General features: G+C 31.0%; 1 protein-coding gene and 1 long non-coding RNA gene across 2 annotated transcripts; both read left to right on the top strand.

The window, feature by feature from the left end:
• Positions 1-4622: 4622 nt before the first annotated feature.
• Positions 4623-6640, top strand: LOC102595734 (membrane steroid-binding protein 2-like). The gene is given in 4 exon segments (XM_015303387.1): positions 4623-5065; positions 5997-6108; positions 6110-6136; positions 6138-6640. Coding segments are annotated over 4 exon segments (726 nt in total). The 5' UTR covers positions 4623-4754; the 3' UTR covers positions 6414-6640.
• A 1398-nt stretch (positions 6641-8038) lies between these two features.
• LOC102595185 (uncharacterized) lies at positions 8039-11745 on the top strand. Its single transcript, XR_368577.2, has 4 exons — positions 8039-8401; positions 9013-9237; positions 10084-10168; positions 10948-11745. It is a non-coding gene; the product is annotated as an uncharacterized lncRNA (long non-coding RNA).
• Positions 11746-12662: the final 917 nt, after the last annotated feature.

Here is a 12662-nt window from a genome sequence, read left to right as displayed (position 1 = left end):
ATAGATAGATAGATAGATAGATAGATAGATAGATAGATAGATAGATAGATAGATAGATAGATAGATAGATAGATAGATAGATAGATAGATAGATAGATAGATAGATAGATAGATAGATAGATAGATAGATAGATAGATAGATAGATAGATAGATAGATAGATAGATAGATAGATAGATAGATAGATAGATAGATAGATAGATAGATAGATAGATAGATAGATAGATAGATAGATAGATAGATAGATAGTATTAATTAAGTGAAATTATCAGTCTTAATGATACCAATACAGTATATGATACTTATTTAGTATCAATTAAGGAAATTAGTTGGAGGATATAGTATAATTATTTAGTGGGGTGCGAATGTAAAGGAGTATATGTTTGTAATTATTTTGCTTTAACAAGGTATTTGCTTAGTTCTCCCCAAAAATATATTTAGGATAAGTGGGTTGACTGACCTCACCCACAACCCACATAGGAATAAGTTGTTCTGAGTTGGTTCTATCCCATCAAATTCCAAGGTTCATATAGGCTAGGCTTAGATGGGCTTGGATGAGTCACTTGGTGTGAAGGATAACACCAAATAATTTTGGGATTAAATTATAGTGTCAATTTGCTATTTGGTTGGCAAGTTGAATAATTTATTTCCAAATTAATAATTAGTATCAAGATAAATTATCCCTCTCCTTGGGTAGTAAATCGAAATAACTTATCCGAAATATAATAGGTAAAATGACAAATGTATCTCTTTAAACCCCTTTTATACATCATCTTTAACATTCACGTATATGAAATATTTATAAAATAATAATATGTGAAATTTATATATAGGTTAGTGTCGAATATATAACATAATATTGATATTTCTTTCATCTGCGATATGATACGTTTTTTCATCGTTTTAAACATATATAATAGATTTGTTTTGCATCTTTTTAAGTGCAAACTATTTATATGTATATAGTAGAAAAAAATATTCACTGTAGTGAAGTAAATGGAATAATAGGTAATATTTTAAAATAACAATATATTGTATTATATTGAAAATATTTTGTATGTTTTAATTTCTTCTATCTTTTGTAGGAGTACTAATTTTCTATACAAATTCTAATTTTGTAAAAAAGAATATAATTTTTTTTATTGTGTCTTTATTATTACATTTGTTTATTATAATTTTTATACACTAATTAAATATTTATAAGAATTATGAAAAATGAAACATACAAAAGTTATGAATAATATTAAGATTTGAATTATAAATAATTCAAATGTACAATTTATTAGACATTACATGCATTAATAATTATGCATTGATTTTATTTGTAAAATAAATAAATGAAAATAAGGGGCGAAAATACAAAAGATGAACAAAAAGATATAATAATCAGTGACTGTATAAATATTATATACATTTCAAACAAACAAAAAACAGCGACAAAAATAGATTGTTACATACACAAAAAATGGCATCATGAAATTAATATTTTATTTTTCAATTAATTTCTACAAGTATAATAAAAATGAAACTCCTAATCATCATAAATTTTTTTTTCTTGAAATGAGATAATTATATTAATTGTGCTTCATAAAAAAAAAAGATTACTAAAGGACCAAATGATGATCATTGACAATACATGTAGCTAGATTATTTATACAAATCAAAGTTTTATTTATTTATTTTTTTAGCAAAAGTAGCTAAGTAACTAATACAAGTACAAAAGTAAAAAATTAGTTTTAGACAAAAATAACCTCTAATTATCGCCCCCCCCCCCCTCCCCTTCTATCATCTTCCTTTGCAAGTAGATTTGCTATCATATTTTGCTCCATATGTCAAATTCTTCATCATATGCTATCAATTGAATAAATAAAATATCATATACCAGTTAAAAAATAATTATATTAAAAGAATGAAGAAATTTAAAATATATGTAATATATATGTATATAATATTTTCAATAGTACTAACAACACTAAATAATAATCATCTCTTGAAATCTAACAAATATTTTATTTTATTCCAAAAACTGACTATTAGAAAGAACAATTGCATATTGACAACACATTGTTCATTATTACTAAGGTATTTTTTTTTTTATCATATTTGCTTAGTAAATGATAATACATAAATAAAATATTAAGAAAGCATGTTCAAGTAAATAAAAATAAATGAAATATATCTTACCTTCATCTACTTCTTTTTTGCTACATGTTAGTTAATTCACAAAAAATATGATGAACAAGAGAAATGATAATGTTGAATGTGAATCTTTATGAAACTAAATATGAATTTATACAGGCAAAATAGAGGAAATGAAAAAATAAAGACTTGAGAATGAAATGAAATATTTCCTACTTTCATGTACTTTTTTGTTACTTGATAGTTCATTCACAAACCAATATGATGAAGAACATAAATGATAATCTTGAATGTTAATCTTCATGAAATTAAATATGAATTTATAGGCAAAATAAAGGAATACCATAAGACATTATAAACTTACAAAATTAAGTTTGGAGGTTATGGACATAAAAATTATGGGAGTTATGAATATTATTAAAAGTAAAAATTAAAGAGGTGTAAGTCATGGGTAATAAATCATTGTGAATAGTTTAACTAATAAAGAGAAAAATACTTAAAATATAAAATAATATTTTCATTTTATGGTTAAAAGTGAGGCAAACAAATAAAAAAAAGAAATGTGAAGAGTTTTTGTTGTAAATGTTCATCCATTAATAAAAGGAAAAATTACTGAAATAACACGTCTTATGTTTCCCTTATTTCCAAATATCCCTTTCTATTTCTAAAAACCTCTAAAATTCCTTATTTCTTTAATGTATCCGAGCTTCATATTAGTGTATCCGAGCCAGTATTTAATGTATTTGAGCTATATATTATGTGTCCGATTTATTTTATAATGTATCTAAGCTACATATTATGTATCCGAGCTAGTTTTTAATATATCCAAGCTACATATTATGTATCCAATTTATGTTATAATGTATCCGAGATACTCTTTAATGTATCTGAGCTACATATTATGTATCCGGTTTGTGTTACTTTTTAAGGAATTAATGTAATTATAAACTAAAGAGGCATAGATTGTAATTTCATATTAAAACTATGTGATTCCTAAAATTTATCCTTAATAAAATGTTTATTTGTAATAAATTAAGTAATTTACTTTTACAATACAATAATTAATTTAACTAAGAAAAAAGGCCAAAAAGGGAGAAAATAGATAAATGCAAATGGAGGCTATAGAGATGTGTCACATTACCTTATTTATGTTTCTCCTTTACTATCTATAGATATAGATTTTCAATACCAGGTATAATAACATTCACAATTTTCAATACTCCTTATTTTTATGATAATTCTTCATATTTTTTTAATTAAAAATTTATACTATATAAATATAATTTTTATTTATGAATTTATTTGACTTATTCTTATGTTTGTTTATATTTTAATTTCTCATAAATCTTCTTTTACTTTAACAAACTTAAGATGAAAGTTCTATGTTTAAGTTGAATAAGAAGAAAGTTTTTAAAAAAATACATACGGTACTACCATCATGGGAATGGGCACACAAAAATATTTAAGCTAAATAAGATGAAAATTTTATTTTTAAAAATAAAATAATAATTAAAGTTTGCGAAGAAAATATAAAAACTAAATAAAGTGAGGGTGATTTTATAAATAAATAATTTGTTTTTAAAATTTATGCAATGCGTTTTATTTTGAACACAACAAATCAAACATTCAATAAGAAAATAAGAAATAATCTCAGCATTACTTATCTCATCATAACTAATCATGATATAACGTATCCCGTCATACCTAATCTCATCATAGCTTGTATTAAAACCAAACAATACCTAAGTGTTAACTACTTCAATCTCCCCGTTTTATGTAGAATGCTTGATTAAGCACAAAATATACGAATTTTTATTTTTTAAAATTTATGATATTAAACATTTCATAAATATTCATCTTATTAAGCTAGCATCTGTCCCCAAATTTTTAAATATTCTTGGCAAATTATTTTTGAATGAAATTTCATCAAGTGTTTGGCCATAAATTTTTTGAGAAATATTTGATTATTCTAAAAAAATATATGATTTATACCCATAAGTTCTAAAAATTATTCAAAATACCTTTAAGTTTGTATTGTCATTTTATAATGAAAAAAAATAACATTATAACATAATTGATAACAATCAACAAAAACAAAATAACAATACAGACAAGAACAATTATACAGTAATCACATACTTAAACTTGTCATTGATTCAAGATAAATTATAGCCCATTAAAAATAAATTGTTCTTTTTTGTCACGTTCTATATAGATAGCAGAGAGGATTAGTTATTAGTTATTAATGAAGTACTTGAGTAGATAAATATTACAGTTGCAATCAATAAATGATGGTTATTTTTTTATAAAATATTAAAAAATTATCAAATATTCTACTTACCAAGTAATGGCAAGTTGTATAGCCAAACACTATTTTCGAAGTTTTTTTCAAATATATTTGCAGTCAAATGGGACCTAAGAATAAAAATTAAATTATTTATTAATATAAAAAAATGTAATTTATTTATTTTTAGAAAAAATGGTGTGTTAGTCCAGTTGCCACTAGATAAACAAACCCTATCGCCCGTTTCATCATTCAACACTCACACCGCTTCGTTTGTGTCGCCCATTTTCCATATATTTTCCCAGTCAAAATCCCTTCTGAGTCGGAGAAGCATGGCCCTACAACAATGGGATGCCTGGAAAGAATCAATCATAGAATCCACGGGTCTATCTCCTGCAACTATTTTCACTATTGTTGCTTTAGCTGTTGCTTTCTACTATGCTATCTCGGGGTTTTTCCCCTCATCTGATCATGGTCACCACCAAAGGTCTAGAGACTTCGAGGAACAGACACAGGCTTTGCCTCCTCCTGTTCAACTTGGAGAAGTCACTGAAGAGGAGTTGAAGGAATATGATGGGTCTGATCCCAAAAAACCTTTGTTGATGGCTATTAAGGGTCAGATCTATGATGTTTCTCAGAGCAGGTATTCTTCTTAATCTGTAAGTAGTGTAAGCTATTTTGCCAGTTTTTGTTTTTTGTTTGATGCTTTTAGATTTTGACTTGGATTTTTGGAGTGATTTGCTTTTGGGGGGTGGGTTTCACTTTCATGATTGTAAATTTAGGTGATGGAAATTTGGTATTTTACACGCTATTGCTTAATATTCTGGATTTGGCCTGTGTAATCTGGGCTGATGTGTACTGTGTAGGCCTGACAATCCATATCCATTCTGTTTTCTTACTTTTGGTGCCTGACTCGATGGGGAAGTCTTTGGATGAGATGTTTGATGTTCTCGAATGTCCATTAAGTGTGCAACTCTGCTGGTTAGGTGACTATTCTAGTCGAAGGACGAAAGTGGTCCAAAGGGCTTATAGATGTCTTAGGTTCAATTCCTCAAGATAGCAAAGGTGACCTGTGTGTAATTCTTAGACAAGTGGCTCGAGTTCTCCATGTTTAATTCAAACAGCTTCGCTATCATCAGTTCATCATCGTTTAGATAGTAATCAACTAGTCTTCTTAACTAATGTATTCATTCTTATTTTGTTGTGGTTTTGAGGAGACGGAGAACATATTCAGTTTGTTGTTTATCTAGTTTTATTTACGTCCAGTAAAGTCCAGTTGGAATGGATAAATTGCTTAAGTTGAATTTATAACTCTTGTATTCGGAAGTGTTAAACTTATCCTTGCCCTTGTTTCAGCTGACAAATCATCAAATAAAGATGAATTATGTGTTCTGTTAGTCTCATGTACATTAAATTCATCCACAACTTTATAGCCTGATAGATCAAATATCTTGATACGAGTCTGAATAAGTTCCTTACTCAAATGTAAACCTAACATATCATAATCAACCATTAAGCTTTATGAAATGCTGAGGACTTGTCATCTTGGTGTTTAAATGTGTGTGTTCCTGCAGAATGTTCTATGGACCTGGGGGACCTTATGCATTGTTTGCTGGAAAGGATGCTAGTAGAGCTCTTGCCAAGCTGTCCTTTGAGGAAAAAGATCTCACAGGGGATATTTCTGGCCTTAGGTGCATTTGAGCTTGATGCCTTGACAAGATTGGGAGTACAAATTCATGAGCAAATACGTCAAAGTTGGGACTGTGAAGCAGGCAGTGCCGCCAGTAAATGATGGGGAAGCTAATGACGGATCTGTTGAAGCAACTGATGGTGAAGCTAAGCCAGCCGAGGGTGATGCTTCAGGGAGTGCCAAGCCATTGGAAGATGATGGTCCATCAAAAGGTTCCAAGGCTTGTGCTGATGCCCCTTCAGAGACTGTGGCTACTGAATCTGCGGTCAAATCTGAGGCTGATGTCGACAAGAAAGACTAATTGGGACAATTTAGTTCAAGTGACAAGTTGAGAAGTGAGAACCACAGGGAACTGCTTTGTGGAGATCTGAAATACATAGCATCTTGTCTCAAGATATAGTCTAAATTTCTATACTGTTGTATGAAATAATGAACAAAGCACATTTCACTTCCTGTGTCTTATAGTCTATAGAGGTGTTCTTTACTGAGGTAATGCATGCTTGATTTAGCTGGAAAGAGGCCCCTTTATCTTGTCTAAACCAATGCATCTAATGTTGCAGTTCAGTCGCAGTCTCCATATTACGTCTAATTCTTACGCTTACACTTGATGTTTCTGGAGAATTTCATGGCTTAGCACTAAAAGAGAAGTCTACAAGTTTGGTATAGCCGTATAGACATAAGACAGCTGGCATAATAATATATTAATGACCAAATAAAATAATTTCACGAAATATTAAACACGTTAAATATCTTTGTTAGTCTCATCACCAAACAATATTTAGTCAGCCGGCCAAAAAAGGTTTTAAGCACTCTATTGATGAACTGATCTTTACAAGTAATGCAACCAATTTGATGGAACTGAAATAAATACACACACCAAACGTCAAATCTGAGCAGTCTGGCCAGGCCATCTTTTCGCTTTCGTCGCACCAAAGGAGTCCAGAGCCTACCGAGCACCTTTTTCTAAAGCCAATAAATCAAAAGAGCCAGAAGTTTGTATGTGGTGAATACTGTAGGTTGAACTTTGAAGACCTCAAGAAAATTTGGGTCGTAAATTCTAGGGGGTGTAAAAGGTCGAAAGCAAGTCTTTTGATACCGATCATATTATCATATCTATTTATGTGCCCGACTGAATTAATTTATTTTTAAATGATTTTGACTTTTAAACATTTTTCTGGTTATGAAAGTGTTTGACTTTTAAATCTAAATACCTTCAAAACTAATAAAGTGCTTAAAAGTAAAAAATATCTAAAAATAAGTTAATCAATACGGCTACTAACTATTTTAGAATACATGTCCTTTTAATGGTGAAGTTTTAAAGCAACCATACCAATTCGTCAAGGAAAGGAACCCTTTAAACGGGTTAATATTTTTATATATGGAAGATATTTACTTTGAATTCGAAGTCAAAAGGGCTACTTTTTTTCCCTCTAAAATACAAAAAGGTCACTTGTTTTGGTAATTAACTTAAATGGACAAATCACCCAACTCGAAGTGAAATATCTTTAGATTTTGCGACCGTCTATTTTCTATATATCTCGCTCACAACAGAGCGGCGATATCCATTATCCCTACTCTTTTCCAAATTACAAAAGTTCCTTAAAATTTAAGGATTTCGAATACATCACTCAACGTTGGGATATATCGAGTCCCAATTTCGAATACATCACTCAATGTCCTGATACATCGCGTCCCAATTTCCAATACATCACTCAAGTACAATACAACACTCAATGTAAGACTTCACTTATAGTACATCGTACGAAAGTCATATCACTAAAAAGTTCATGGGCTTATACATACAAATTTTATAGAATATAGTAAAGTATTTAGGTAAGTTTCTTATTCTTTTTACCTTATATTTAATTTTTTAAAATGTATATATCATTGTTTATTTCATTCATAGTAATAAATAGAGTAGCCAGCCTAAATGATCACACCTTCAAGAAGGAATCCCAACGTCCTTCTTTCAGTTTTCGACTCAAATTTGTTAGGATCCTTATCCTCCAAGGAATTTTCAAAATTTGAACTCGTCTCTTACAAAAATTTCCGACCGTTGTTTTCCCCCCAACATCCACCCATTTTCTCCCTACAAATCCCCTTTTTTGAACACATAAATTCTTCATCATCTAAAACAGAGCGAGGGTTTTCAGATAGCTAATATAGCAGCTCAGATTTTAGGATTTTTTATAGGAAAACGTTTTCTTCTTCTGCTGCATCAGGCTTCTTTGTTCGTCAGAGTCCAGCGACCGTTTCAGTGGTGAGATCTTCGTTGCTGTCTTGAAAAAGGTAACCCTTTTCTCCTTTCTTGCTTCATTTTTTTTTCCAATTAATTCTCTGTTTCTTGTTTAAGTTTGGCAAATAGTTGTTGTTTATTTTTAGTAGTGAGTTTAAGAAATATTACTGTCTCTACTGTTTAATGTGGTATGAATTAGGATCATCTTTTGAATTTTCTTTCCAGATGCTTAATGTCTTTGTTGTTTATTTTCCCATTATTATATCAGTGTTTTGATTTGCAGTCTTAGTTCACTGTTTGTCTAAGTATATCATGAATCTGCTATGTATTTTGGTTTACTCGTTTGTCGATCTTCATTGCATAGGCTGATCTGTCTTTCTTTGAGTCGTTTAAGCAAATAATGGATTGAATCTTTTGTTTATCGATGGAATCTTTGGCTTCAGAATCCTTTACAGATAAACTATGTTCTTGCTACTATGATTTTTGCTTCAAACATGTTGCTCCTTCGCTTCCATTTCTTTAAGTTTTAGTGTTAGTATAGATTAACATTGAGTGCATATGATTGATATGTGTTTGTATAGATTAATTTTAAGTGCATATGATTGCTATGTGTTTATATAGATTGACAGACATTTGAACACCTCCCTTTTCTAAGTTTCTGCAGGTTTCCCCCACAAAATCCACCAATTTTCTCCCTGTAAACCCCCTTCCTTCACGGATTTGACCATAAAAAAACACAAAATCTTAATCATCTAAAACAGAGGGGTTTTCATATAGCTAATGGAAGCGTTTTCTTCTTCGGCTGTATCAAGCTTCTTTGTTCGTGGGAGTCCAGCCACCATTTCAGTGGTGGAAACTTCGTCTCGTCCCAATTGCTGCCCAGAAAAAGGTAACCTTTTTCTCCTTTAATGCTTCATCTTTTTCCAGTTAATTCTCTGTTTAGTTAAATAGCGGTACATCTGTTTCTGGTTTAAGTTTGGCAAATAGCTGTTATTTATTTTTAATAGCAGTTTAAGAAATATTACTATCTCTATATGTTGCTTAATGTAGTATGAATTAGGATCATCTTTTGAATTTTCTTTCTAGATGCTCAATGTCTTGTTGTTTCTTTGCTTTGATTTCCAGTCTTAGTTCACTGTTTGTCTAAGTATCATATGAATCTGCTATGTATTTTGGTTTACTCGTTTGTGGATCTTCATCGCAATATGCTGATCTGTCTTACTTCGTTTGAGTGTTTTAATCACTGTTTGAGTCCCTCATTTAACATATAATAGATTGAGTCTTTTGTTTATCAATGAAATCTTTGGCTTGAGAATCCTTAACAGATAGAAGTATGTTCTTGCTACTAGGATTCTTGCTTCAAACATATTGCTCCTTTGCTGCCATTTCTTTAAGATTTAGTGTTAGTATAGATTAATGTTAGGTGCATAGTAGAGATTCAAGCTCCACAAAAGCTCTCTGTTGGTAATTGATTGCTGTGTGTTTGAATTATTCTTGTTTATTTCACCTCTGTCTCATACCAATGTTGCATTCATCTTAACAATTAGTCCAACTTACTCTTTTATTCTCTCCGTTCACTTTACTTGTCCACTTTGAACTTGATGGAAGCCCAACATCACGTCATAAAATATTGATTTCGGTTATTCTAAGGTTTCTTGCGTTCTAATTGGAAAGTTATCTACATCTATGTAGTAGGATATTACATTTTTTATTTACTATTTTCTTCATAATGCAGTCAGGATTATTGCATTCACAACCCAAGTCAGCTGTAGGAACACCTGCTTACATTCCTGAGGTCCTGTTACGCAAGGAATATGATGGTAATGTACACTTAGCTCCTTGAAATATTCTCGGGCAAGTTTTCTTTCGACCTTTAATGCCATCCTCCCTTTCTCCGCTCCTCCCATCTAGCTAAAAGAAAACCTCTAGCATTACTACCATTTCATTACCCCGACTATTTTACTTTATCAATTTCCTTTTGACCAATCTGTTAGGGAGACTTTGGTTGCCATATATTTCGGATTTTACTAAATATTGGAGTAGTGGATATGCTTAAATGATTGCTATGTGTTTGAGTTATTCTTGTTATTCACCTCTGTATCATATCAATGTTGCATTCATTTTGTCTGTATCATATCAATGTTGCATTCATTTTCTTCATCTTAGTGTTTCTATTTATAATCATTTTATCTACTGATTCGTCCTCTATTTGTGATTGATTAAATCTTGTCTGTGCTAGACCTTTTTCGGATATTGATTAATTTAGTCATCTTTGTTTGCTCATCTCTGTCTATGTCTTCATTCTCTATCTTTTCAAATAAGTTTTTCAAGAAATACCTCATCTTTGTTCTTCTCAAAGCAATTTTCAGGTATTTATTGATTGTTATTTTCTGTTGGCTTCAATTTTCCTTTTCCATTTATCTTTTCTTCATTCTGGATTTGTACCAATTCCTATCTGAGCATGTATTCTTGTAATAACCAAAGAGGCTATCAATGCCAACATTTCCTCTCTGTGATAGTAGTTTTTTTTCTCTCAAATGGCTATCTAGTCCACTATTTTTCCCAGAGGTGCAACTGATTGTTTCTCTTAACCATGCAGATCCAGGAAAGCAAAGTACTAATCTTGAAAGAGCAAGGAAGTGACCACCAAGTTGATGAAACAATCAGTTGTAAGTTGCAACACGCTCTTCAATAAACATTCGATGAGAAATATCAATAGGAGCAAGCCCAAAAAAGCACTACGTCAGGTCAATTTTCCTTCAAAGCCAATCCCTGAGTTGCCTTATAATTCTCTAACTGAAGTGACAGAGCTAAGAATCCTTTCATGTTTCTGCATCCTGATGTCTCCATAGATTAAGAGCGTCTCTGACAGCCTTGGCTTCAGGAGAATTCTCCCAGGCTCTCTTTTCCGCTTCTAGAACAGTCACTTTATCATAAAATCCAGTCTTAATCATGAGAAACTCCATGGAACCTCCAATCATGGCCGAAACAACTGCAATTTTCAGATACCAATCCCAGAATTTTATTTTACCCTTGTAACACTTCTTCAATTCCTAGTCGCCCAAGCAATATTGATTCTACTGCTTCTTCTCCGTTTTCTTGATTTCTTCACTTCAATGAATCCATTGGTTTGCTATTTGTGCCACCAGTTTACATGGTGTAATGCCTATCAATGGGGCGCGTCTGGGACCGATTCCTGTGATAGTAGTTACTGTTATTGTTTTCTTATAATTTATTCAGATGTCTCCACTTTGAACTTTACACGCCCCTTCAAAAATATTAGTATGAATATTTCACCATGATATTCCTATTGATTGTTAGGTCTTGAGAAACAATGAAAATTTGATTATACATCTTAATATTGTTGAATGAAGTTAACATCTCGCTGTTTAGATTGCTTTGAATTAGTATGATACTTTTGGCACATAGTTTACACAATATGCTTTAGTTTTAAAATCACATTCCTGATGTGATTTTATTCTCTTTGTATGTGACACCTGCATTGGGAGTCATCTAGTCATCTTTGAATTTCGAGTTGGTTGAAACCCAACTGATATTCATCGAGTCAACCTCATCTTGTTCGAGTGAAAGGGAAGCAAGTATGCAAGAAATGGAGTTGATATATAGACGACATAAGATACAGGTGTAAAATGGGCTGTATATGTCCAATATACAGGGGAAGTAGATGATATACACTAGTATATACACAGCTATACAGTGACATGGGCCAAAGCCCAAAGTGCAGCATTAGACCCAAAACCTTAATACAGCTGGCCCAAACCCTTAGGTACAGCCCAAAAAAAGTTATTTACTTTTTTTGTATTTATTGTTTTAATAGTAATTATTTGCATAATCTAACTTTAACTTGAATTTAATTAAATTCTCCTAAAGATACCATTTTTTACGTTAATTTACTCACCTAATAATTTCAATCAAATGCTTTTCCACTTAACTAATCAATATGGCTAAGTTTATCTTATTTTCAATTTTTTCTCAAGGGACACAGACATTTTTATTTACTTTAAAATAACTTTTTTATAGTTGATCAATATTTTCAATCAATAATTTAATAATATTAATTAGTTGCGTGAAAAACATTTGATTGAAATTAAAAATTAAGTGTCAAAGTTCTTAATATCTTTGTTGAATAAAAATTTTCATAATATTTTTGAAAAACATTAAGTTGACTTCTTAAAAGTATTTTTCTCAAATTATTTTATATTAAAAATATTTCAGGTGGGCATGACGCAAGGCGGAGGAGCGAGGCAGGGGTGGGGGCTTTGGGGCACGCTGCCTCGAGGTCGGGGGTGGGCG

The sequence above is a fragment of the Solanum tuberosum genome, unplaced genomic scaffold, assembly GCF_000226075.1.
Source record: "Solanum tuberosum cultivar DM 1-3 516 R44 unplaced genomic scaffold, SolTub_3.0 scf00432, whole genome shotgun sequence".
Taxonomy (NCBI): domain Eukaryota; kingdom Viridiplantae; phylum Streptophyta; class Magnoliopsida; order Solanales; family Solanaceae; genus Solanum; species Solanum tuberosum.
This window is presented reverse-complemented; position numbering and strand designations above follow the sequence as displayed.